Here is a 27,989-nt window from a genome sequence, read left to right on the forward strand (position 1 = left end):
CTTCGGGAATATGTATGCAAATTGAACTAGGGTGTCCCAATGACATTCGCCACCAATGAGCCACATTTCACTGGTACTGACCGCCGGTTCACAGAAACACCTTGTAAGAGTATACACTTAGGACCGGACTTTGAATAAATCGCGGCTTAATTCATTAATTTTCTCGGACATTCTCGGGGGAAGGTTGTAATTTCGTTCGACCCACGACTTTCCAGTGGCGTCGTCCCCGCCGTTTGGGCCGTTTGGGCTGTTCGCATGCAAATCAAACTCAAAGACCTTTAGACGTGGTCAAGACTCTGAGCCCAACGGTAGCTCGCGGGTTTTCATTATTTTTTTACGGAGCGGTGACGCGTTTTTTCCATATTCTGTAATATGACAAGTGCTAACTGATTATACAACAAAGTTTTCCAAACTAAACTGCTAACTTAAAAATGTAATAAAAAGTGTTTCGAGTAATAATGAGTATAATTCCTAATAACTTAATTTTCCCAATATACAAAATGAAATCCAGACATGTGAAGTGATTTTGGGTCAATAAACTTGATGTGGCGGATTAAAAACACGACAAGGCTGTCAGAAAAGAGCGAAAAATCGGCCACATGGCCTAACATTTTCAACAAAAGCCAGATTAATTATTTTCAGGCAGTGAACTCTTTCTCTTTCCACCGCCTCATTCTATTGATTACCCTAAAAATAATTTGAGAAAGTGGAGACGGTGCGATAACTGCTGGGTGCCTTGTCGAATCCGAGGTTGTTGTACCTCCAAATTTGACTTAGCCTTCTGCTAAAGTGTTTGCTGAGCCAGATAAGCCATCTGGTAGAAGCTAGCTTCCTAAATAGAGCATCAACAAGGGGCTTTACATGCAGTACGCATGGGTATGTGCTCCCGAGTACGTGTGAAAACTTTCAATTCACTTAGTTTACTTACTCGTGAACTATTCGCTTTCAGTGTCTTGAGTTCTTTCGATCCCGAGAATCACTCACAAGCACCAGCCCCCAGATAAGAGGCAATAAAACGAAATTGCACCCATGCAGGGACCTTTGGGGTTCACCAATTCGAACTCCGAAGCCACATGTTGCAGGCTGTCAAAGTTGCGCTGCCGAAGCGCATCGCGTGATTTGTGCTATATCTAAACTTTCATGCGGATAAAGTTAACATGACAGTGAAAGCCCCAAACTTATCGCAAATATTGAATTTGGAATAACAACATGACATTTGTTTTACTGTTGTCTTGTATTTTTAAATGGAAGCGATTATCCGCAAGTTGTTTCGATGAAATGTTTAAATTGAAAGAGAAGACCCCGATGCAGGATGGTGCACACAAAGTTCAAAATTAACTAAGGAACTTAAACAAAATGAGGTAACTACTATATATTTTCGAGCTTAAATTTAAGTAATCATATTGCACTTGAACTGTGTGTACTACTTAGTACCTATATTTATTCGTACTTAAATATGCATGGTAATGGTAATGGTAATGGACATTTGACGTGTTCGATTTTTGGCCGTACGGACTCCTTCTGCCCGTCTGTATTTGTTTTGGCCGCCTGGTCACAAGGTCAGGACGTCGTCATCGTCGAATTTAATATCCGTAGGTCAAAAAGGTTAGGCGCCGTTAAGTTAGTGTGTTCAAGGTAAGGCCTAATCGAGGGCCCATAAACCAAGCTCAACTAGTGGATTCGATTCAGGGCGGAGCCAAGCCATTGGCATTCGGATAGGCCATCTCGCGGTACGTCGTCCTCATTATTGGGTTTGACCCTATTCGAGCCTGGGATGTGGAAGAGCCGGGATAGCTCCGGCTCCACTTCGTCACCGCGAGACGTGACTAACAAGAAAAAAAACTCTGAAAAGCCTGGAAAAGTGTGTCACCACGTGGGCCCCTTTGGCCAAATCTCAAGTTTTTCCGACTGCAGCCGAAAAGCCTCCATGCACACGGAGGTTAATATGAGAAATGGGTTCAACATCTGCTCCGAGTTCTGGTCTTGGGCTGGGGCTGGGGCCTGGGATTCGTTAAACTCGTTTAGGTTGCCGCCCTCATTGTGTTTTTTTTCCTCATTTTTGGCCCGTGTATAAATATCCTATAGACAGCAGATAGCAGACAGCGGCACTGGAAATATTTTAATGTACCTACGATACCTCTGCCGACTGCATTAGATGCAGGTCACAAGATAAATAGCACAGAACACGATTACACATATTGAACAAGCTGAAAACATGATCGAATTACTGCAATTTCGTGTGTAGCATTTTCCGGACCGACGCCGAGGAACCAATCCGAAAAACATTGGTTCTGTAAATGTTTTCATTTGTGGGGTGGTCTTTCGGCCAAATTAATTAAGCAGACATAAGTCATTAATCGAATGCATGTCGGTTTTGAATATTAGCTAAGTCACAGCTTAGTTTCGAGGACTATTAAAAAGAATGACCTTTACAATATTTTTTCCTGTCGGCAGGAAACCAACTATTTTAAAACCTCTGAAGGCGTTAAATTTAATGATTACTAAATGGTGCATAAATCTTTAAGGAATCAACTACGGGATCAAAAAATAATTGCGATACTGCAACTTTCACAAAATTTTAAAACGAACATCAATTAAACTATTATCTTAACTGTTAGCAACTGTTAGAGTGAATATTGCCAATCGATTGAAATCATTAAGGATTTTAATACAAAACACCGATACTTGGCACTTTTAAATAGCTAATTTATTGTTTTCCGCTTAAACAGTTACTCTGATTTTTTACTCTTAAATGGCTAATAAAATCGCTAAAATAAGCACCGATATATAAAGCGCAATAATGATTTCATGGCTTAATTCTGTGGCTTTTCGAGTCTTTGAGAGTCACGAAAATGGCAACAAATTACCTATTGTATAAGCCGTGCAAATTTGTGGCCCATAGTTAAATAATTGAAAGAAACGCCATTTGCATGTGCGAACGCAACCGAACACAAGAGCTGCAGGATTAATTGCGGACTCGTCCGCTTCCGATAGTTCTCAGGCTTGTTTATTATTGGGAATATATCAAGGTTCATTGGAGTGGTGGTGGTGGAGCCGAGTGTAGTGTAGTGTATCTACCGGCGAGCGAAACGGGTTTGCTGCTCCCACAAAAACAAGAGTGGGTTTGTTGTCGAAAGAGAGTGAGTGCGACAAACCGGCTTTCTGCGGCTCAGTCTTCGTCTCAGTCTCAGTCTCTGGCTTTCTGCGAAGAATTCTCCCCATCGACGGCAGATAAGCTCCACTAGTCCAGCACTCTTTCCGGACCATTGACGGCGGCAGTAGCACTTCGGCGGCGGCGCGCTTTACAACAAACACGGATCGGATCGGATCGTCTCGTGTTGTTTCGTCTCAGTTCAGCTCTACCTACATAGCTGCGATTAAATCGTGAACGCGATCGGAATCGGAATCGGCATAGAAATCGGGATCGGTGGCTGGCCAGCAGGCACTACAGTATAATTGCTGCAATTTAATGTGGACGGTGAACTGCTGACGCGGTACATACTTTTCTGTTTGCAATTGGAGACACCACTTTAATCGCCAGCGAACAAAGAACGTTTAGCGAACGTTTCGCAAAGTTCCCAAAATAATCTGGCCCGGTATTGAGTTACGCCAAGAATGGTTTCCTAGTAGTGACTGACAGGTCTGCCTGCACGGGATCCCCATTAATTTGAAACGATCCGTTTGGATCCGATCGTCTTTGATCTAATCCGAAGGCAAGGTCGTTCGAGGTTCATTCAAGCGAAGCCTCAAATTGGTTATCTGAGCAGCTTAGAAAACACGGATCATTGAGAGCGCTTCAGTATCGATTTTCGGTTTTCGGTTTTCGGTCGGTGTCTTCGGTTGCTTGTCTTTCATATAAAATTTATTGAAGACGTGCGGGACGCGGAAGGACCGTTGGTAAAAAAAAGCGCTCAAAAATGTGCCTCTAATTTAGACCCCAATGTGCCGCAGCGTATTTAAGACATGGACTATTAATATTCAGTGCGGGTCCGAAAATGTCAATCACTTGATTACAGACGACAAACAAAATCAGTGAAGTGCTCGAATTCGGGTTGCATAAATAAGGCGACCACATGGAAAGTTGAAATTAAGAGTCAGACTGTGAAGATACCGCGATTTTTCTCTGGAGTTCACATCGCAGCTCTTTTTAACCATTCAAAAGGTATAATTGAACTAGTTTGTATGTACATATTTAATCAACTCACAGTTGGTGTGCGAGGGAGAAAATAAAATATATAAATCAAGTCTCTTCAGACGAGACAATAACCAATAATACGAAGGTAAAGTTAAAAGTAACTCTCCTTTGTCGTATTTTATTGTGTAATTTTTAATAAGACGTGTCTGATAACATGATTGGTGAAAAAATCTATCTAATGGTTATTTGATTCATCTCTTTTACAATGCTGGATAGTCCTTAGGCTAACAGACTTAAACAAAATATATACCATATCTGTTACACCATTTCTCAAAGCTTATTTTGTATCTCAGTTATTTTTTTATACAATTCATAATTTTTTTTAAATTTCATAAACGTTGAAACATGTTTTTTGATGATTGATCGTTTATTAATTAATTATTTCAATAAACACCCTCCTAAAGACGACAATCTTTCAAACCTCTTTATCTGAAACAAATGATCTCGTTGGATAATTTTCCAGTATACACCTACTTTGGGGCTAATTAAGGGGATAATCCCCCCAAATACTCGAAACATCAAACCATATGGTGAATCTAATCAAATCGTTCAGGCCATGTTGATGGATTACATAACGATGTACATTCATCTGCAGCCAGTCAGCAAGTAAGTGACTGTTGCTGCAGGAACTAGCCAAGTCGGTATATATATATATATATATCTATATATATGTATATATTATGAGGCACACGAACATGGCTACCAGCCAACGCAAAAGCAAACACAGGCACAAACTCAAACTCAAACTCAAAACTACATACCTGGGCACTTACCTGTGCGTCAACAACAACAGCAGCGGAGCGACCTTGCCTGACCCACTTTACTCGGGGCAGTGCCAAAATTGACAGCTTTGCGGCATTTTAAAATTTATGCTGCAGAATTATCCATAATGGCTGTGTTTTATGTGCCGTCCCGTGCGTGCTCGAGCATCGAAAATACAATCGTGCCCCGTTTAGCACTGGAGTTTTTTCATACTGTTCTCTGCTCGTAACTCAAACTTTTCCCGGCCATCGATCTGCCGCTTGCTTTCATTTATAAAAATCCGATACGCCGCTGAGGGGTGCAGTCACTTAGTCAGTTAGTCAGTTAGTCAGCCAGTCAGTCAGATGCGGTCGGCGGTCTATGATTTATTTTGTGTTTTGTAGTTTACGACATCATGCATCGCGTCGAGCCGAGCACATTTATTAATTGGAGGGGCCGGCTGTTGGCCTCTCCTAAAACGCCAAATTAGACTACTGGAAAGCCATTCGATTGCTGCATCCCGATTAACAGTGCCCGGAGACGGGGACGCTTAAAGTTAATTACATCGGCATCGCGTTCGTTGCCTCAGTCTTTCGATTGCTGCGAGGCAACGGGACGCACGGCCACATCCACATCTACATCCACATTCACATCGACGTCCACGTACTGGCACTCGTAATGGCGACTAGTTCTCGGCGGTTGCCCAACAATCTGGAGTCGTTAAAGTGTCGTTCAACCGCGTCTTAAAAATACAATTCGGAGTCTGAAGCCTCGGCCCGGCCGCATGCAGAATGAAGAACAATAACTGCGCAAAGGCACATAAAGACATTTATTTATGCTCGACGCCCACAATGTCGCCGCTGCAGTCTGGGCCGCTCTTCGCGTACCGCTCGTCTCGTACCGCTCTTGGCCAAAACTCTTGGCCAACTCTCAGCGCGTCCCATTTGCCGAAGTGGAAATAAATTTTTGCTTTATTGAGGAGAGCAATTATGGCCTACAACGACGCGCCGATTCCTTACAACGCAAAGCTGCAAATAGATTTTCTGTTCTTCAAAACAGCCCTAGCCTCCGCTCCAATCCCAATCTCAATCTTGGTCCGTTTGCACTGAGAGAAATTGGTTTAGCTAAAGGAGTTTTATACCGATAATTATGCAACTGGTAGTCAGCAAACAACAAGAACATGTTTAAAATTAGAACTAACAACTCTTGCAACTATTCCTTTTGTAATTATAAACGAATATCCTTTTTTTTAATATTCTTTAATGATTAGACTTTTCTTTAGGTTTATATTTATATGTTTAGCTTTTAAAATATTTTTCTGTAATTGTTAAATTATTTTACTTTCTTTATAACTATGCAATATCAAAATCTCATTATTTTATACACGTTTAAATAGTTAATTCACATAACTAAATCAACGTTCTTGCCGGTTGCAAAAACCAAAAATAATTTAATAAGTTAGGAATCAAAAATATATAACAATAAATACAGTTTGTTATAGAATTACATATTATTATAGATATTTTAGATTAGTTATCGCCGCTGCTTTAGTTAATAGCTCTGGAAACAATTCTTAATCGAGAAAGGAGTCTGTTCATTCCATTTTTGAATATTGTAAGAATTTCAAAAATCTCTTCAAGTTTATTTTTGTACTAAATCCCAATAACGTGGGATTCATTTCATAAACCAAAAATAATTTAGTAAGTTAGGAATCAAAAATGTTTGAATTTGTTATAGGATTACATATTTTTAAAGCTATTATTGATTTAAGAAGTGGTTCTGGATTCAGTTCATAATCGAGAAACGATTCTACTTGTATTCAAAGTATTTGTCATCCATTTTTGAGTATTTTACAAATCTCGGGGGCAGAGGTTTTGTTTGGTCCTTGTTTTCGCCCAGTGCCTTAATGCCCCGGGCCGCTGATCCGCCAGCCAGCCATCAGTCACAGCCTTTGTCTGGCCTTCTGCCTGGCTTCCTTCATCCGTTGACGGTTGGTAATCCAGCAGACTGAAACTGAAGGCTGGCCAACGGCAAAGGCGTTCGTTCGCGCTGGGTACGTATGTATAAGTCGGATGGCTGGGCTTGGGCTCCTACGGAGCGAGCCTGGTTGTGTCAGTTGATGCGGCTTTACTGCAATCCAAACAAGCATTAGAAGACGACGGGATGGGTATTTAAACTGCGCTGCAAATGCGAAAATAAATGTAAATCAACTCGCAAAAGAGCCTGAGTGCATTTTCTTATAAAAGTTCACATAAATTAAGCCAATTAATTTCGTGTCTGCCAGCGGCCCGTGTCTGGGTGCCGATAAAGTCGAGATTCAATTTGAGTATTCAACACGCTGCCGGCTGGAGGATCAGATCGCAATGGAACGGAACGGAACGGATCGCATTGCCGATCGCCGTTGGCAGTGTGCCTGGCCCCGGGTGGAATAGACTCTGGATTGGCTTGGAACTCAGGCAAAAGCCAAAGCTAAAGCCAAAGCCGAACCATCTCAGTATCTGTCTTCGCTGTCAATCCCACGCACCATTTTATGACGCTGCTCGCTGGGATTGCTGTTATTGCTATTATTGCTGTTATTGCTATTATTGCATTCATTTGAGTCTTTTATTTACATTTTTATTTTTTTGTTCGCTGTCGCTGACGCTGTTGCTGCATTCGGTAGGGGATCGTAGGAGCCGTGGCCCGAAAACAAAGCGGCAGCATGACGGATACAAAATAAAAGAAGTGGAGTCGACAGGCGAGACGAACCAGGTCCCGGCGATAGAAGAAGGCGCGGGCGATGACGCTGTAGATGCTGGGGTTTCTTAATATCTATCGGACGATGATGGCGAGCTGGAACGTCGGCGTTGGCGTGTTGGCACCCCGACTAATCGAATAGTCTGTGGTCCGGTCCAGCCCCCGTGGTCTGGGTTTCTGACTCTAGATCTGGCTATGGGTCTACATCCGAGTGGGATCTGTAGTGGAATCCATTCGACGGTCTTAACAAAACATTGTTTGTGCTCTTCATTTACAATCGACTGTGAACTGCAGGCCAAGTCTGTGAGTTGTTGGGTCTCTTTTGGCCTCTGAGAGCCTGCAGTTGAACCTTGTCTAGGCCGCAGTGCGTTCGTTGTTAATTGTAGGAAAATGACTGAAACAAAGGCGAAAAAACGCTGCCATCCAACTGCTTGGAATTGTTGAGATGAAAGGAAAACATCACAGTCGGCCCCGACGATAATTAGAAAATCTGGGGAAACGCGCATAGTTAAACAAAAAGTTTTTAGTCATCCATAACACGTACATCAACCCAACAACCGAACAAAAAGTCTAACACAAAATTGTGACGATAGTGATAAGTACTAGTGTTATTACTCTCAATTAGTAATGATTTAAATGATTAGGTATGTAATTATCACAATAAATAGTATGACTGACTTTCTCACGTTTCAAAGCATAGTTTCACGCCCTTGGCAGTTATTTGCCACGAGAGACAAAGAAACTTCTAAGAAAGCACTAAAGTATTTAAGTCAACATTGATTTGCAGATAGGAAACCAGTTATACGTTGAATAACAATGGCCGTTTTAGTAATAGGAGTTCACAAAGCCTTAGATAACCGGGAGTAGCCATATAAATATATTAAAACCATACTTTATATTCATTTTTTGTAAGAATACTTGTCTCGAATTGTCTCAGGTTTTAATCTTCGTTGCTTTTTAGTACTGATCAATAAATCCTTGCCAGAGGCGATTGAATAATCAGTGTTTGCTAAGCACTTTATGGGACGCAATTAAAATACAGGAATAATATATTAAAAACGCTGCCGTTCTCTGGCATGCAGCAGTAGTTATCCCTGTTTTTTCCATTTTGCTCAGCTATATTGCCTTTATGCGTATTTATTTTACCCAGCAAGGCGCACCCAGAAACACGCCCGCAGCTGCGGCAATAAAAACTTTATAGATGCAGATACGTACACATACACTGCAAAAATCGACTGAAAATACATGAATAAATATACGTGTGTGTGCTGACGAGCTGACAGACAGACAAAACCCCAAAGACGGAAAGGAACGGCCGGCGGCTTCGGGTTCGGGCCCAGTCTCAGTCCCAGTCTCAGTCCAGTCACAGTCACAGTTCCAGACCCCAGACCCCAAGCCCCAGACTCAGCCAAAAGCCCAGCTAAAACCCAGCCCAAACCCCACGCCCCACCCCCAAAAGTCCAAACAGGAAAGGATAGACGGGGCTTCTAGCTTGGTGAAGGACGGTCGACGGTCGCATGGGGGACACGAACGAACCACGGAGTAAACGTTGATTACGAGTCTGCGCCGCTAGCTGCCCTCGCCGTCTGCTGGCGGATACACTCGGAATAAATTCCAGTAAGAAAATGAAAAATAGAAACATTGATTTTACGTTCATGATGATTTATGTAGCCATTAAAGCATCTGAACTTTGTGTAAAGGATGCTTAGATCAGAAATACCTATTTTATTGCCCAAAAAATACTTGGGAATAATAACAAAAACAAAACAAAACAAACAAAATAACAAAAAGAACAACTTCTTAAATGATAAGCTTTCATAAATGGTTGTTAATTTGTGAAGTTTTCAAAATATTACATTTTTTACATTTTACTCTATTTTACCCAACCCAACTATTTAGATTATTGCTTACCTTTTAAAAACATGAGAGTAGAGTGGAATATTTTTATTTATAATTTTTCTTTCCATTTCCCGTTTGGGCAGTAGCTAAACAGCAAGAAATCATAATAATTTTATTAACTTAAATAGGAAACATAGTTTTTGACTTAGCGACTATTTTAAATTAAAAGCCCCCGCAATTTTTGCAGTGCAGCAGTTTGTTGCTGCCCGCTGTCTGGCTGCGAGCTCTATTGTCGTGAAGCAGATTAGTTTGCCATCAGGTTCAACTTTATTTGCAACACAAATTTTCATTCTAGTTGTGTGCAGCCACGGCGCAGTCGCAGCCAGCCAGTTGCAGTTGCAGTTGCAGCCCAGCCCAGCCCGAATCCAAATCCGAATCCGAGCCCAAATCCGAGTTCGAATCCAAGCCGAGACCAAAAAAGAGACAAAAGTGCAAGGCTCACGAAGCTGCGTGCTGGAAGTTGCAGTTGAATTTTGAACCGGAGCCCGGCCAGCCCGAAAATTGAACAACGCCCAAAATCTTGTTTTGCTCCAGAGTGAACTCACGAGCTGTTTCTGTGGCGCAGCCGCAGTGGAGTGGGAATCCAATCCTAGCCCATAGGCAGAGACGATAGACCACAGCCTGTATACCGCAGACTAGACCAGAGACTAGACCACAGACTTGGGCCAACTTGGGCCAGAGCAGGAAGGCATAGATCATTAGCTGCGGGTCGAAGTTTATATACCCTTCACTTGCGACACACTAAATGCGGCCTGCAAATATTTCAGACAGCAGTGGCAATTTGCAACCCATAAAAACACTGGTTTTTTCATAAAAATGAAAAGCATTAACATGTCAATTTCTCCTTTTCCTCATTCCTGCGTAAATTACAAGTTTTAATGGTTCTTTTTATTGATGTCTATATCCACATTTGAAATGGCAGATTATAAAATACAAAGCTCACATTAACAGGAAATAAAAGTCGTAAGGCAGCTATCCAACTATTCATTCATAGAGTTCTGGTATAAAAATAGTAAGGTCATTGAAATTGGTTAAGGAAAAACCCAAAACCGACAAGTTGTGCCTCATTTCTTAGTTACTTCTTTCTAAGCACTTTCAATAAGTACTCTCACCTGATCTGATATTTAATATCTTCTTTTGATAATCATAGCTAGTATAAATGAATCCTTATTAGGTCATATCATCTGATGCTTATCAACTAACAAAATATTATTTAAGGCATTTATAAGTAAAAAAAATTGAAACAATTGTTTAACTTTTAAGTAATGGCCATAATTAGGTCATCATTTTATAAAACAGGCTATAGGCATTCAGCTGCCCATGTGTTCCCCCCGTTTCAAAGACATTTCTGAGTAGCACAAATTAAGCCATTTTGGGTGGTAATAAATTCAACTGACTCATACTCCTTTCTGCGAAGAAATGTAGTCTTGCTTGAATCCGCGGCGTTATGTGAACGATTGTTTAATCCTATATATAGACGGCGGAGAAGTAGCAGCTAGCAAATAGCAAATAACAGCTAGCAAAACATCAAGGCGTTGGCTGCAGATCCAGCTTCGGATGGAGACCGGGCCAACTTCATTGCCAGTAGTATGTAGTATGTAGTGTGTAATGTGTTGTGTTTAGTGTGTAGTGTGTTGTATGTTGTATGTAGCATGAAGCTGGCCAGGCAAGCTGTCTGACTGCTCCGCCTGGTATATGTGTTAAGAGAAATTCGGTCAAATGGCACAAATATTGTGTGCCGTGTGTTACAGTTGTTGCGCAACAGCAGCCCCCTGAAAATACGGATCAGGCAACATTCAATAGGCAACATTCAATAGGCAACATTCAACAGGCAACAGGCAACTGGCAACTGGGAACTTGGAACTTGGAACTGAGAGTGGAACCGAACTGGGCCTGGGCGATACTTGCAAATGAAGCATTATCGGCCATTCGGGCGCACATTTGTTCGCCAGTGTGCATATAACACAGATTCATTATGTGCAGCCTTTCTAAGCCAAATGCGGGCAGCAGCCAGAAAATATTGCAACACGCTGGCGACCAAAAGCGAGGGTGTCGGGTGGCCATAGCCTCGCCTCCAACTCCAACTCCAGCTACAACTCCAAGTGGGGCTGCCTGGGATCCGACTGACATAACTGGTCATTGGCTTGTGGCTGCAGCGCGGCTAAGGACTCGACGATGCCACTTAGATGCAGCTGCACAAACTGGAAATTGGCAAATACAGCTAGCACGAACGACCGCGGCGGACGGACAAAACCGGATTGCCAATAGCTCACCGTCGAGCTGTTCGCAAAAAAGTCTGAGCTCGCAATTTAAGCAGCCGAGGTCCGCGTCGTTTCGGGCCAAAAGGAGCCGCGGCTGCGCCACTGGTAAAAATTTTAACAAAATAAAATTCTTACTGTTAGTCAACTTAATTCCCTTTCGTTTATTTCTTGCAAGCTTTTAAACAAAACAACATTACAAGACAATCCAAACATTCTTACATCTTCTAATACATTTTTTTTATAATTTTAAAATTTAAAGTATTTTAGATATTGTAGAACTTAACAAAAATTTAAAATTCCGCAGGTCAATTTATAATATTAGCTTGAGTTTTGTACAAGTATTTAAACAAATTCTCGTGTAAAAACAAAACTTTAGTATGCAGATAAATTGTTAACTTAAGCGTATTTAAACAAAACAAAGTAACAATAAAATAAATTAAATTAAAGGTAAACTTCAATATAAAATTATAATCATTAGTTTTAATAGTTTAATAAAAACATTGGTCTTGTAAATAAAAACTAGGATTGGGTTCACATTTCAAAAACATGATCTAGTGATATAAACTCTCAGCTAATATCTACAGTGTTCGAAAACGAAAACCATATTTAATATATTTTCAATTAAAATAACTTAATTGTTGACTACTTTTCATGGAATTTTCCGGCAGTGCATCGCTACTGCTGCTGCTGACTCTTGGCCAGTTTTGTAATTACGTGGGGCACACTGCACACGTGAACGCTAAGGGCCAGCAAAGCCAGCAAATGCGGCCAGCAAATGGTCCCAGGATTTGGTCAATGATTCGCCGCGGCTACTGTCTGCAGGCTCCGGTCGATTTTCCTGTAATCGAGCATCCAGAACGCTCGCTTCTTTGTGCCCAGATTGCCACTGGATGTCGGGGTCCGGGCCCCTCAATTTGCTCAACTGCTCGACTGCTGGGCATCGGATGGGTGCAAAAACGCTACACTGTCATTTCAACACCGTTTAATGTCCGCTGTCATTTGTGTCAGCGTTACGGTCCGAGTTTTATCATCTTTCACGCTGTGTGTACTTACCAATTTGAGCAATTTGGGCTAAGAAAACGAAAGCCGTCGCGATCTATTTCTTGATTTCCTTCGGTGGCTGCTGCCCGCTGTCTCTGCCTAAGTATCTAAGTCCGTCAGTCGTCGGTCGTCAGTCAGCCATCTGAAAAAGCGAGAACAATCACATTCCCAAAGGTTTATGGAATTTTCATTAGAATAACGAGTTTTAATAAGAGCCGTACAAGAGCAGCAACTAGACCAGAAACGACCGCGATACGATTTGTAAGCGTAATGTGCCGTGTCTCAGAGAAATGCGTCTAAAGTACCGCTTGTAATTGTCGCACATGATTAAACGTAATAAAATTTTTTCGCGTTTAGACAGACGAGACGTGACCGCTTGAATGACCGCGTTACCAATTCCACAACTCGGTCCGCGATGATGACCGATATGATGGCTCGAGAACGAAACTTCTGCCAAGACATAGCCCAATTATCTGCTAAACATGGTGTTCTGTGGGCCGGCAGACACATACGAGTGCTACCTGTCAGGTGACCACATAATCCCACTCTCTCTCTGAAACAGATGAATCGACATTTCATCTGGGGTCTTAATTGCGCCAAGTTACATAAAGGTCATCAGAGTTTTATGAGATCTGTGGCTGGTTATTATATGATTGCATTATATTTCAACTCGAACAATATATAAGTTATTAAGCTGTCATATTAATATTAATTTGCTAGCCCCATATAACATTTTGCATTTAAGTTTATGAGGGAATACATTATGAATGAAAAGTCATTTAATTTAGATCCGCCTTCTTATTGAACAAGCCGTAAAATAAATAAATCCATCATAACTTCGTTGGGCGCTGAGTGAGAAAGTTATGCCCTTTTTAGCGAAGTAATCGAAAGACTTTGCGAAAAGTTACGATAGGGTCATTAAAATACTATACGGAGTTGTAAACCATTTTTTATGAGTCGATATCTGGTTTCCATTCTTAGGGCAAAACAAAAGTAATTAGGACAGCCATAACCTTTTCAAGTGTTAGGTTCATAATTTATGCCCATTTCAACATATTGCCAAAACGCTTTCAGCTCTTAGTTTTCGGCGTATTCATTTCTCTCGTTCGTATATGGCTATTGCACAGACATGAATGAGTACAAGCGGCGGAAAAACATTGACCAAGTGGACTTACTCGTTGTGAAAAGTCGCTGCTCAGAGCGATTGCATAAAGCGCGAGTATTTTGTTAATTAATAATATTACAACTCGGCCTGCTGTTTGAGTATTTTGTTCACAGTGCCAAAAACAGAGCGGGGTGTGCGACAAATAAGCAGTCGTAGATCTCTTAATTGCATTATTTATCAGGCAGCTGCCACCTCTGCCTCTGCTGCGGTAAAGCCATACAAATTGGCCTCTTCTGTTGGTCATGGCTATGGTTTACGGAAAAATGAAAAAATGAAAGTGCTGCAGTATTAATTATGAAATCTAATTCGATTTCAAAGCGCTGCCCAGCCCGCCCCGAACGGAAAATGAAAGTAGACGGTCGGTTGGTCGGTTGGTCACTCAGCCATCTCGTGGACCGGACGCGGTCTTAAACCTTAATACATAGTTCACACTTGCACACCCGAAGCGATCCAACTGCAGTCCCGACTTGCTGCTCGGATTCGTCTTGGCCCACAAAAGTTATGCATTTGGCTTGGACGATGATTCGGCGTGGTTTTAGGCCGTGGTCACCGCGTTGCACAACCACTCTGGTTTCCCAAGACAACCTTTTTGAAAATCCGTAGATGCAGATCAGATGCCCTGATACCATTTCATTGGTCAATGATGATGCATTACAAGTCTTTCTTTAAATTGGCTCTCTAATTGAATTACCTTTAAGTCCCGAATTAACACTATCCATTCGATACGCATTGCGTTGTAATTAAATTTTAACAAGGTCACCGGTTTTTTTGTATTAAGAAAATTTCAATTTTGATTTTACCAGAGATTAAACATTCAATTTCAAACAGTTCAAATCTGTTTTAATTGAATTTAAGCAGCGAAAATACACCTTTTTGTTGTTGAATATGGTGCCTTTTTTCACACTTTCAATTAAATTGTTTAAAAAAATAGGCAAGCTTGTAAAAAGCAACACTTTATCTTCTATGTAAATTTAAACATGATTCTTAAAGTAATGAAAACACAAATTGGATTTGTATGGAAAGGTTTTATAGATACAATCTTTTCAAATGTAACTTAAATTTCTCAAATTTTTAATCTTCTCTGGATTAAGCATATTTGCTGATACTGATGAACTTTTAATAAATTGTTTCAAAAATAGGCAAGCTTTTAAAAGGCCATATGTAAATTGAAACATCACTCTAAAAGTAACAAACAAAACAAATTGTATTTAAATAGAATGATTAATACAATCTTATAAATTAAACCTCATAGAAACATTTCTGAAATTTTCAATCTTCTGTAGATTAAGTATATTTGATGATGCCGATGAACAAGAGATCTCATCGTATGTTAAATAAAACTAATCTCTAATTTTTGGCCATCCCTGTTATTACAGAAATGGCTTCCACAAGTAGCAGTCAGCCGGAGAAGAGCCGATCACATGTCCCGCTATGCCGCCTGGGAACGGATCCGATCAGTCGGACGAGCGCGGCTGAGGAGCCCAGTGGGCAGAGGGAATGCTACTACTTCACCCCAGCTACCTCCTCGCACCACCAGCACCACCATCGCCAACATCACCACCGCCTGAAGCAGAAGCAGCAGCAGCAGCAGCACCACCGGCATCATCATCATCTTCATCATCAACATCAACATCATCAGCATCAGCATCAACAGCAGAGCCAGCAGATGCAGCACCAGTGGCCATCGCGGCTGGGTCCGATTGGTCCCTGGCTGGGCGCAATGACCGCCTATCGACTGCTGACAATCAGCCTCCTAATTGGCATTCTGTGTCCACATCACGTCCAGGGAGTGGACCCCAAGTTCGATCCGACCACGCGCATGCGCCTGGTTCTGGTGCCGGCGGACGCACAGGTCAACTCGGTAATCTACAGGTTGCGTGCCACCGACGAGGAGTTCGACTATCCGCTGACCTTCGAGTTCGTGGGCGATGCCAGTGCCTCCACCGTCAAGGTGGAATCGCTTCCCTGCACCAAGTACAACTCGGTCTGCCAGGCCAACATAGTTCTCCAGCGACGACTGGAGCCGGGTCGATATTACGACTTCCAGGTCTCGGTGAAGGACACCAAGGGCGGAATGACCACGCAGCTCTGCTCAATTACGGCCACCAATTTCACCACGCCGCACGACCTCATCTTCCCGCACAAGCCCGGCATCATAATGATTCCCGAGGTGAGAACACTACCCATCCACATGTGCCTTTGGCCAGAACGTTTCAATTACCAATTACGAGTAACGCCCGTGTGCACATCCGTCGGCAGATTCTATAGCACTTAGAAAAAGTTAGCTGTTGGGTTCTTAGGTTCGAAAAGGAATATAAAATAAACAAAGAAGAATTTGATAAACTAAAAGAAGTTTCTTATCATCAAGTTTTTTTGGACGAGATGAATAGAATTCTAATTTATTTCATAATTCTATAATTTAAAGCACCCTTAAATTATTTTAAATAAGGATTTCAGTTGTCAGTCTAGCTATTGCAAATTAAAATTTAAAATATTTTCAAAATAACATGTATTGGTAAAATAGTGAAATTTTTGCAAGTGTAACCAATTTAATGAAGCAGTAATCAGATAAGCCATTAGAAGCACGTCTCCCAATGGGAAGATGCTATTCGTTTTTCATAAGCGATGCTCGTACACGATAATCATTGTTATGGTGCAAAATTACAAGCGCATTCGGACAGGGTCAAATGTGTAATTTACCCGACCGAAATATCAAAAGTTATAAGTCTCAACCCCGATTTATCTTTAAAGGATGCTAAACGCGGCACGGAATTGGATTACGTAATTGCCCGCAAGAATCCGCTGTTTCAAAAACCAGTCTACCTCGAGTTATGGGTAAGTGGAGAACGAGACCCCTAACCCAACGGAGCTCATGATTTATGGATCGTACTTTTCGCCAACAGGGTTCTCCGCTGTTTGCCATAAGACAAAAAATCGTATCTTCCGAGACCACAGAAGGCACCGTTTTCCTCCTAGGACCACTGGACTTTGAAAAGCAAGCCATGTACCATCTAACGATACTAGCCAATGTGAGTAGTGATTTTTAATTAACGAAAAGTATGAATAACAAAGTCAAATCACGGACACAGGATGCCTATGCTGAGCCTGGTCAAGACAGTCGCAATATTGCGGGAATGGAGATTGTGGTTATCGTCCAGGATGTTCAGGATCAGCCGCCAGTGTTCACTTCTGCCCCACCGGTCACCAAACTGCCACCTGGAATTCTGCCAGGGGATAAGGTATGATAATGTCCCTTTCCCATCTCCTAAATATATAAATTGCAACTCATTTGGCCCTGCAGATTTTACAAGTTCATGCAGAGGATGGCGACAAGGGAAACCCCCGGGAGGTCCGCTACGGATTGGTCTCCGAGAACAATCCATTCACATCGTTTTTCGACATTAACGAAACAAGCGGTAAGTACAAGATTTTAGCAAGTGATCTATTTCTATACGGAAGTTCACTTAATTTCTAAGGCTGAAGCATTTATCACAGAGATAACACACTGTAATTCTTCCTACGAGAGTCACCGTATTGGGGAATGCTTATATAATAGTTACTCTTACCATCGTCCACTGTAATAAAATAAGATAACATCTTCATGGGACACTGATAGTGCATAGATAGGGGAAAATTTCAGCTTTCTGCGGGCTCAGATGCATCGCAGATTCCCATAGATGCGGCGGGGTAAGAAATCTGCACCAAGCTTTCGCAAATATAGTCGCAGGAAGCAAGAAAAATGGTCTGCGCATGGGCAGCGGACTTAAAAATATTGACCGCAAGTAAAGCAAGCAAAATAAATTGGACGAAAATCAGAGACCACAACAACGCCAGGAATAAGCGAGAGGGAATGGCTGCAGAAGAACGTCAGGTAACCGATATTAACATAACTACCAGGTGGTGCGGTGGTGCAGTGGTGCAGCGGTGCGGTGGTGCAGCGGAGTGCTTCAGGAGGGAGTCGGGCAACACGGCAACCCGCTTTGTCGTCAGACTCGTTAGATAGAAGCAGCAAGCAGCAAGCAGCAAACAGCCATCGCCATCTGCACCCCGCCTCCGATTTTAGCCAACTTCCTCCGACGTCAGCGGCAATACCCGTTCGTTGCGGCCAAGTTCTGTGCCGCAATTTGGCCCAAACCACCACAAGGCAGCACCACAGAGACTTCCTTGTTTCGTGCTAGTCTCGTCTCGTTTCGTCTCGTTTCGTCTCGTCTCGTCTCGTTTCGTTTCTTGGCTTGTCTTGGCAGTAGCACTTTGATGACTTTGGCTATAAGGCCGCTCTTGCCCCTCCATCGAATATAATGGCCAGGCTGTCTCCACCTCCACCTCATCGTCGACCCTCTCCCTCCCCTCATTCAACCCACAATTTCCTTCAGCCGTGTGCAGTGGGAATTGCTTTTGCGAACGGCCTTTGAGGCCTGCCATGAAGATTCGCATTTTACTGGCTGTTTCCAAATGAATTTCAAACTGCAATGCCTTCGGGGCAAAACAATTAACAACGTTGTGGTCGATATTCCCACTGCCCGGATTTATTATTACTACCAGAAACGAACTAATTATTTAACGGCAAAAACACATAACACAAGACATTGTGCCTTTCTAAGCTACTCCAAGCTGATTAGTTATTCAAATTGTGGGTGGCAAGGTTAACCAGGCAGCTCTGAGCCTTGAGAATCTCGGTTAACGTAACTACGGCGCCGGATAATCCGCCGAAAGTTTATGGTTGGGAAACTTTTCTCTCGGTCTGCACAGATTCTTTGCATATTACTCAAAGACCACCGGGAAAAAGTACAAGGCGACCATAAAAAAAACGTTCAATGAAAAATTGGAAAAAAGCATAATCAACTTGAACTGAACTTGGCGTGGGAACTGCTAACTTTCTGCACCATTTATCAGGTTTACTGATGACGTCTGGGAGCAAAAGAAAAGCGCTTCTGCTGCCACAAGCAAAACCTGTGCATTTACAGGTGCCTGGAGCTTTGAGTTTTTCCAGCACGCAAATCACCCCAGAATAAATGCAGAAAAAACTGTAATTCCCATAGTTGACCTTCATAATTGCCTTTGGATGTTAATGATGTGTTTTATATAAGGTTCCATAGACCTCTTAGCAATATGAAAAATATAAATAAATATTTAGATTAATATCAATCTCTGTTTAGTAAACATTTTTATACCTTAGGTGTTGCTATTAGCAGATTATGTGTTATTATTATTAGCAGAATGGAACATATGTAAATAGCTTATTTGTGGGATTCAAGTAAAAAACATACTTTTAAATCTTGTTTTTTTTTTATTGAAATATATATAAATAAGCAGGGCTTTATTATTCTAATGAGTTCACAATATACATTGGTTTAAAGTTAATGAAAATATATATTGTCTGGTAAGGAAGTTCCAACATGGACATACACTCTTCTAGAATTTTTAGGAGTTCTTAAAAGTATGAACTTCATTTTTAGTTAATGCACCACCCCAAAAACTGCGCTCTGAGTCAATCAATGTTTTCTGTTTTTTTTCGGATTGCAGGTGAGATCTTCCTGATGCGACCCCTCGAGGACATTGCCTTCATCACGCATGTGGGTGATCCGGTGCTGCTCACCGTAATTGCGGAAGAGGTTAAGGTGGGTCGTGACGAGCCGCCCGCACTGGCCTCCACGGTCCAATTGGCGTTCTTTCTGCCCGATCGCACCAATTCGCCGCCGTACTTCGAGAACGATCAGTAAGTACCAGCAGGTTCCCATCGCAGTGGCCGGGGGGCACAAAAAAAAAATGTTGGGGGGATGCGGGGCAAGGGCAAACCTGCTTAACCACTATGGGTCCCTCCAAGTGCAATTTGGCGAAGTAGGAGTGATGTTGCTTATCCAAAAAACCAAAACCCAAAAACAAAAACAAAAACAGAAAAGACAGCAGTGCTGCGACCAACACAAACAACAAATTTTAGCCGCGTCCATTAGCATAAAGTCCTAAAATTCTTGGCATAGGCAACCACGATGACGGCGACAAGGCGACGACTTAGAAGACGACCAAGTCGAAGACGAGGACTATAAACTCTTCTGCTGAAATCAGCGACTGCAGCATCCATTTATGCGCACTAACTTTGAACTTGAGTCCGTCCCAGCCGAATTCTCGACAAACTGGAAACTGCCAACTAGAAGTCCAGCTGCAGTCAGAAAAAATGGCACTTTAATCAAGAAAAAGTCCTTAAATTTTGATGGCTGCCCATAATTCAGAAAACATACTTTAAATTGCACAACTTAAATATTACATCCTTGAAAATTTCCAGCTCAAAATTTGACCACCTAAAATCTGTATACAAAAGTAGCCAAAATATTTTAAAAACGAATAATGTACAGATATATACTGTTTAATATTATCAACCTGACCTATTTTTAAACAAAAATACTGACGTTATAGACCTATTAACTTTAGTATTTATTGTATTTCCATTAAAGAAATTTTTAAACATTATATATTATATATAATATCAAAATAACCGAATTGGGTACAGAATATTTTTCAAATTTTTCTGATAAGACATATGCTTTTAAAAAGTACATCATGTAAAAATCAATTTTGCCATTAAAAGCAGCATTCCCATTAAGAACATCTCAAACTTTACGTTTATTCGGCAGATTGTTTAAGCCATTTTTTAGTAAAGTTTTCAAAAGAATGTCTTCAGTCAGGGTTTATTTTGTATGAGCACTAGATTGCAATTAATTTCCCCGAAGAATGACAGAAATGCTGACCAATTTTTTTGACGACTGTAGACGTAGCTTGTCGCACGCCTTAACAACAGTGTACAGCGTTCACGAAGTTCTTTCCCCATGCTAATCTCTGGCTCACGACTTTCCTCCGATCTGCTCCCCTCCCCGCAGTTACGTCTCGAGGGTGGACGAGAACGCCCCGCAAGGCACCGCACTGACGTTCGTTGATCCCTATGTGCCGCGGGTCTACGACGACGATACGGGCAAGAACGGCGTCTTCTCGCTGACGCTGCTCAACAACAACGGCACGTTCGAGATCACCCCGAATGTGGCGGAGCGGAGTGCCGGGTTCCTCATCCGGGTGCGGGACAACTCCATGCTGGACTACGAGCAGCGCCACTCGGTGCAATTCCAAGTGCTGGCCCAGGAACTGGGACCGGCCACCAATCTCTCGGCGCTGGTCAATGTCACGGTCTATATCAACGATGTGAACGACAATGCTCCGGTCTTCGAGCAGCCCGCTTACTCCGTGGAGCTGCCCGAGAACATGACGGCGGGCACCAAGGTGGTCCAGGTCTTGGCCACCGATCCGGATTCTGGTTTGGGTGGCAAGGTGCGGTACACGGCCATTCTGGGCTATCTGAACACCTCCCTGAACCTGGACGCGGAGACGGGCCTGATCACGGTGTCCACCAACAAACATGGGTTCGACCGGGAGGTAATGCCCGAATACCACCTCTACGTGGAGGCTCGCGACATGGACGGCGAGGGAAATCGAGCTCAGGTGCCGTTGATACTCAAGTTGATAGATGTGAACGACGAGACGCCCATCTTCGACAAGGACCTGTACGAGTTTATACTCGCACCCGATCTACTGGGCTTCACCACCACCGCAGTGATCCATGCGGAGGACAAGGACGCCACTGCACCGAATAACGAAGTGCGCTACGAGATCATCAACGGCAACTACGACAATCAGTTTGTCTTGGATAAAATAACCGGTGAACTGACGGTGAGGGAGAAAATCCACCTGCGATCCAAGAAAAATGCCAAGACGCGAAGACGTCGGCAGGCGGGCTCAGATGGCGAGGATATATTCATCCTGACCGCCAGGGCATACGATCTGGGAGTGCCAGTGCGCTTCTCCACCACCACGATCCGCGTTTATCCACCGGAGAGCCGGAAACGCACTGTGACCTTCGTGGTGCCGGGACACAATCCAGACAAGGCCAAGACCGAGGAAACCCTTTCGGCCATAACGGGGGGAAAGGTGTACATCCACAACATCCGACCACTGAGACCCGATGAGCCGGGTGCCAAGGACATACCAGCGGGCAATCCGGGGATCAAGGAGCGCAGTGTGGTGACGGCCACCGTGATTTATGACAGCTCCTCGGTGGTGGACATATCGGAGATTCAGCAACGCTTGTCCCAGCACAACAACTCGTATGCCATCATGCCGCAGGATTCCTCGGGCACAGACGTAAGTGGCTCCTGGAGGATCGGTTTGCTTTATTGCGTTTAATAGACTCTTACCCCCTTGCAGACGCAGTACAAGGCCGAGAACAAGGTGCTCTTCTGGCTGCTCATCCTGCTGGCCACTCTGGTGGCTCTGACCATCCTGATTCTGCTGCTCTGCTGCATCTGCTCCTGGTGCCCACTTTATGGGGCGGCGACGTAAGTACCACAATATATTATTAAAAATTAAACGGTTCGATTAACTATACACCCAGAGAAAAACCTCATAGTAAAATTAAACATTAAAATAGATGTATTTTTTAAATAAAAACCTATTTAAAATAAACTTAAAACTTGATAATGTAATTATTAACATATTTAATTTTTTTATCCAATAGAAAAATTGTAATTTTAAACACAATTTTTGCATACTTAAAATAAAAAATAAATAAATAAAAAGAAAACAAATACAAGTTCAATACCCGTCTGGGCTAAATCAGTATCGAAAACATTTTCCTTAATGATTTTTCTCTGGGTGTATATGCAACGTATGCAAAAGTTCCTCAAAATATTGTACAAACTCTAAACCATCACATATCAATTGTATTTCTATGAAATTGTTTTCGCGAAAACTCGTTTAATTATTCGGAAATATGTATATTAAAAGTGTAGACGATTTGGCTTTTGATTTTACACGTTCTTATAATATTAAGATCCAAATTTGAACCAGTTATTTATGTTCCGTATTTCCTAAATTCAAAAAACCGTTCAAAAGAAACTTTAAAGTTTAAAATAAAATGTGCAGTTGGCTAACTTCTTCTTAAAGGACTTCGACTTTTACAAAAGTTTATTTATATTATTAATATCATAGCCCCGTTTAATGATTACAATGGCCAACCTATCCTCAAAATCTTTGCCTATGTTAGAAAACAAAATAAGAAAAAAATTAATTAAAATATTTTTCATTACTTTACAACCTGTATCAACAAAATGTTCAAAATAGTACTCTATTTCTTACGACGCAATGTCAAAATGACTGCCCACCAAAATTTTATTATCGTACTCGGCTTATTCACTCTGTCACTTAGTCGCAGATATAAAAGCTAAGATGAAAGTTATGTAATTGTAAAAACGGCACATTGGGAGTGCATAAAAAACTCGTTACAAACGCACATATAAAAAGCCTTAAAGTTTAATGGTTGCAATAATAATTATTTAAAGCCAACTTTCGAATGCTAAATTGGTCATGGGTGAGGCGAACTCCCCAATTAATATTACCATATGTAAAGTGGTCAAGTATTTACGGTGCCTAGTAAATGTTGCAGCTGTAAACACGCAATTCCATTTTCTTAATGTCGTACCGAGTTTATTAACTGAGTCAAATGGGCTTTACTTAACCAACGTTTAAGTACTGAGTTCAACCCGATTGGGTGGACAAGTATTTAAATATTTCTGGGATCATTTACATTTAATCAACATCACAACCATTCTATCTATGTATAATCTTTTATTTTTCTCTTGTAGCAAAAGAATAGTTAATATCAGTAGAACTGAAGACGATGTGCATCTAGTGCATAGGGAAATGGCAAATGGAAAACAAACAAAATCTGTTCAGGTAGATTTTGAACTTTTTCGAACTCAATTGTAGTAGTAAACGTAATGCAAACGCACTTACCAAATTCCAAAATTGCAAAAGCTGTCAATTTTAAGTTTTTCATTTTTGATTTCCTTATCGCCTACGAAATTTTTCACTTTGCAAAAATGGCACACAAATCATAACGGATGTGGCAGTCTATCTAACACGTTTAAACTAACCAAAGGGGACATTTCACGAAGCAGTTATTTTTCAAAATGAATTATTGTCAATAAATGTTTCGTTAAATTTTTTTGACTCAAAAATATGTAAATATTTATATATAAAATCAAGCCTTATTTATGTTATTTTCAAACAAGATTTAAATCTAAGATCAATTAGCTATTTTAAAGCTGAAAATACTTTGTCAAATAATAACTGCTTTGTGTTATGTTCTCTGGCGTCTTTGCTTCATATGCATTATTAAATTCCCTAAGTATTATTCGGTTTTTGGTCTTATTAGAATTTGTACTAATCTCTTTTTAAAACGGATCCTTAACCGACTTGCAGGTCGCCGAGTGGATGGGAAGACGCGATGCCTGGTCCGCGGAGAAACCTCCCGATAACCGAACGAAGCCCACCCGCTGGGAGTTCCACGATGGACGTGAGCAGCTTGACGAAGACGTAGGAAGGGGCCAGGACATCGGCGAGGGGCGTCACATCCAATCGGCCGAGGAGCAGCAGCGACGTGTTCGCATCAAGTAAGACATTAGGTCGGGATTCTGAAGAAAACAAAGTTAACTTTAGCTGACTTCCCAGGAATAACCGCACAGCCAAAGACGATCTTCATCTTAATTTCCATAACTCTAGGACTAATCTGATCAACGACCGCGACGTGTACATGGAGGATGTGATTGAGAACCGGGATCTGGCGGAGGACAGGGAGCACATCACCCGGACCCGGGTGAATCGGCAGGAGTACGCCCGGAGGAAGCAGTACGACTCGGATGTCCGGCACATCGACGATGACTCCATGCGAAGGCATGAGATTGATCGAGGCAGCGACATCGACTTCAACACCGCGCACAACAGCCTGAAAAGCAAACGGGAGCTGTTCATTAAGGACGGAAATGTGGAGATCCTGCAGCTGATGACCAGGGACAAGACTAGGGATGGCTTGAATCTGGACGATGACAATATCTACGTGAATGTCCCCCTGAAACCGGCGGGCAATCTCTCCCACCCGCAGCTTCTGATGGTGGATAACTCTGGCAAGGAGATCCTGATGCGCAGGTTCATCGAAGAGCAGCCGGACGGCAAGCAGATCATCAGGGAGCACTACCAGATAGTTCCAGGAGCCACATACATCCAATCGATGCCCAACGAGGTGCAGCAGGGATCGACGCTGAAGGGGGACACCTTTCCGTTGGGAAAATCGGGACCAAATAGCATAGTTTACTCCCAACTGGAGCCGGAGGTGAAGGTCATTCACACTCAGCCGGTGCAGGCAGGTGAAGGCGTCTCCTTGGAGCAGCAGATGCAGCCAGCGGTTTCCAATCAATCGCTCACCCACGAACTGGAACACTCTCTCAAGCAGCAGAATGCATTGCTCAGGCAGATTCTAATGGAGAAGGAAAAGCTGGAGAGTGCATACACGCAGCATGAAGTGGCCCTGGAAACACAGAGTCTTCCCGGTCAGTCTATGGCCATTGGAACTCAGACGGATTGTGATGCAGGCACCCAGACAGAGGGACTGGATGGCGCCTTGGATGCAGAGATTACCCAGGCGAAGCCCTCACGTCGAAGAGCCCGCAGCGAAAACGATGAGTCCATGTCGGAGGATGGATACGAGTACGTGCGCTTCAATCCGCCAAATAGTCCCGAGGGAGTCTACTGGATCAAGCGACGGCGGACGAAGAAACGGCCCAGGCAACCCCGTAAGCGGATCGTGATGGTCGAGGAGGTGAAGCGCAAGATCCGGACGCCAATCAAGGAGGAGGAAGAAATCCAGGAGAGGAAGAAGCGCGTGCCACCCAAGAAACCGCTGCGGGAGACCAAAACGAGTATCCTGCGCAAGCAGTTAAGTGACGAAAGCCGCAAGGACCAATCCCGAAACGGGGAAAGCCAAACAGGCAATCGCCACAGGTCCGAATCGGATGCCAGAAACCGTGAGTTCCCCATGGAGGTAACCGACTCCATGGATGAACTAGCCAGTCCGGGATCGCACAGCATCCGAAAGATACAGGTGGAGAAGTACTACAAGCACTCGGATGCCGATTTCGACGAGGACGACACCGAGTACTCAATCGATTCGGATGGCGACGAGATCGTGATCAGAACCAATTACCCCAGTCGGAGCCAGGAGACCGAAAGGTACCGCAGGGAAGAGAGGACCTACGTAGAGCCGGAGGAAGCAGCGGGTCGAAGAAGGTCTCCGAGGAAGTCTTCGCCAACGGAATCTCAGCCAGAAGCTATGCCGCGACTGTCAAGGCGCGATAGCTCTAAAAGGACTTCCAGGAAGCAAACGTCCTCCGAACCCCCGCACAACCGAGTATCCATCTCCAAGTATGAGTCTACGGTCACCGAAAACGGCAGGAAGCTGATGTCCACCTCCACGGAAATAGTGGGCTCCAAGCGTTCCCTAACCGATCGTAGTTATCAGAGTGAAACGGATCTAGGTGGTCCCGAGCCGGAAGAACGCAATGTGCCGAAGTACATGGAGTGGTACTACAACAAGAAGAAGGCGTCCGTAAGTGGACGCACCTCCACGGAGTCATCCAAGTCCCAGCCATCCAGCAAAAAGAAGGTGGGAGCAGCGGAGAAGCGGGTTTCGAAAACCAGGATCACAGTTCATCCCAAAGAGTTCGAGGACGATGAGGAGATTAATGGCAGATACAAGCCAGAGCCTGCGCCCCGGAAATCGCCTCCGAAGGGAAGTCGCATGCTGAAGGAGGACCGGGCTCTGAACAAGCAGCACAAACCAAAAATCGAGACTGACACGAATCATCCACTCCTCCAGCACTCGGAGCACCGTTTCGAAAGGGAGAACGCTCTGGAGGTGCCGACTGCACCCACCAAACTGCCCCACTACATGTACCCAGAGACTCCGCCACGGGCGGCTGCCGCCAACAAGGAGACCAAGTCCACCAAGGAGCCCAGACCCAAGCCATCACCCATCCGGGAAAACGAAGTCAAAGTGTCCAACTCAAAGATTTACGTGGAGAATCGGGGAGCGGGGCCTCCCACGCAGAAACAGCTGAATGCCTCGACTCTGGAGGATGATCACGATTCCGGAATAGCCATGAACTCACTGCTCAATAGCCTGGGACGTAGGAATCCCATTGCCGAGAAGAAGAGCGTCTTCTCCATCGCCTACGACGATGTCAGCCGAGTGAAGAAGATCAACTCGGGGGGCGAGTCGCCGCAGTACTCGTAGGATCGTACGATCCATTCCAAACCCTGCAAAGGAACAATCATATGTGATAGCCTCAAAGGCTCCCTACCTGCGAATCATCGAACCAACCAACACTATCTGCAATACTGTATAATATACACCAAAAGCCAGCATGTTACCCATTCGTAGTCTACGGGATGTTGAGAAATGTTCAACTCGTTTCCGTGCACCGAAAGTACGTTAGGACCCGGATCGGTTAGCCACTTTCATTTTACACTTAAGCCGACAGATGTAGTTCAAAGTTTTATATTTAATGTTATAATTAGAAGTGTGGTATGGAACGGACGTTCAGAAAGGTTACTACTTCTCTAATCTACGAGTCCCGGTCACCCGATTTATTCAGACGATATTTGCCAGAACTTGGGGCCATGCCGCCAACGTATTCAACTCTTTCCTATATTCATAATGTACTGGACTTTGCATGACCAAAATTGTTAAGATTATTTATATTGGATAATGTTTAATGGATCTTTGTACATGTACATACATTTGTAGTTATATCCCACAAGTCATTACCAAGTGCTTTCCTACCACAAAACTTGTGCAGATGTGTATGTACGTAAGCTAATGTATACTATGCAGTCGAATAAACAAATGCCTGCCATATTTAAATCACTTGCAAATATAATCTAATAAATCAGAAGCAAGTTTTTGTAAATACTTTAAAGATAAGCCTATGCAAATAAATCAAATTAATCCCAAATATGTTTTTTTCATTTTGGTCATGAGTATGGGAACATAAAATCCGAAGAATGAAAAAGGTTC

The 27,989-nt window shown here is 42.9% G+C and overlaps 1 protein-coding gene across 7 annotated transcripts; it reads left to right on the forward strand.

Moving 5' to 3' along the window:
• Positions 1 to 639: 639 nt before the first annotated feature.
• Positions 640 to 27,927, forward strand: LOC108148333 (cadherin-86C). Of its 7 annotated transcripts, none has more exons than XM_017275331.2 (12): positions 640 to 1,361; positions 15,415 to 16,208; positions 16,790 to 16,873; positions 16,942 to 17,067; positions 17,128 to 17,277; positions 17,340 to 17,454; positions 19,562 to 19,754; positions 20,911 to 22,222; positions 22,268 to 22,416; positions 23,722 to 23,812; positions 24,341 to 24,531; positions 24,590 to 27,927. In XM_017275331.2, the coding sequence occupies exons 2-12, from the start codon at positions 15,417 to 15,419 to the stop codon at positions 27,204 to 27,206; spliced, it is 5,820 nt and encodes a 1,939-aa protein (XP_017130820.1). In that variant the 5' UTR covers positions 640 to 1,361; positions 15,415 to 15,416; the 3' UTR covers positions 27,207 to 27,927. The 7 variants fall into 7 exon arrangements, 4 of the variants coding, with proteins under 4 accessions (XP_017130820.1, XP_017130819.1, XP_017130824.1 ...); XM_017275330.2 differs by lacking the exon at positions 640 to 1,361 and adding an exon at positions 3,277 to 4,162; XM_017275335.2 differs by lacking the exon at positions 640 to 1,361 and adding an exon at positions 3,277 to 4,162 and having other exon boundaries at positions 24,641 to 27,927.
• Positions 27,928 to 27,989: the final 62 nt, after the last annotated feature.

This window comes from Drosophila elegans, unplaced genomic scaffold (assembly GCF_018152505.1).
Source record: "Drosophila elegans isolate 14027-0461.03 unplaced genomic scaffold, ASM1815250v1 contig_476, whole genome shotgun sequence".
Classification (NCBI taxonomy): domain Eukaryota; kingdom Metazoa; phylum Arthropoda; class Insecta; order Diptera; family Drosophilidae; genus Drosophila; species Drosophila elegans.

Coding starts and splice junctions, on each gene's coding strand:
- LOC108148333 (XM_017275331.2), top strand. CDS start 15,417: ATGGCTTCCACAAGTAGCAGTCAGCCGGAGAAGAGCCGATCACATGTC. Junction 16,209..16,789: donor GCATCATAATGATTCCCGAG/GTGAGAACACTA, acceptor TTATCTTTAAAG/GATGCTAAACGCGGCACGGA. Junction 17,455..19,561: donor CGACATTAACGAAACAAGCG/GTAAGTACAAGA, acceptor TTCGGATTGCAG/GTGAGATCTTCCTGATGCGA.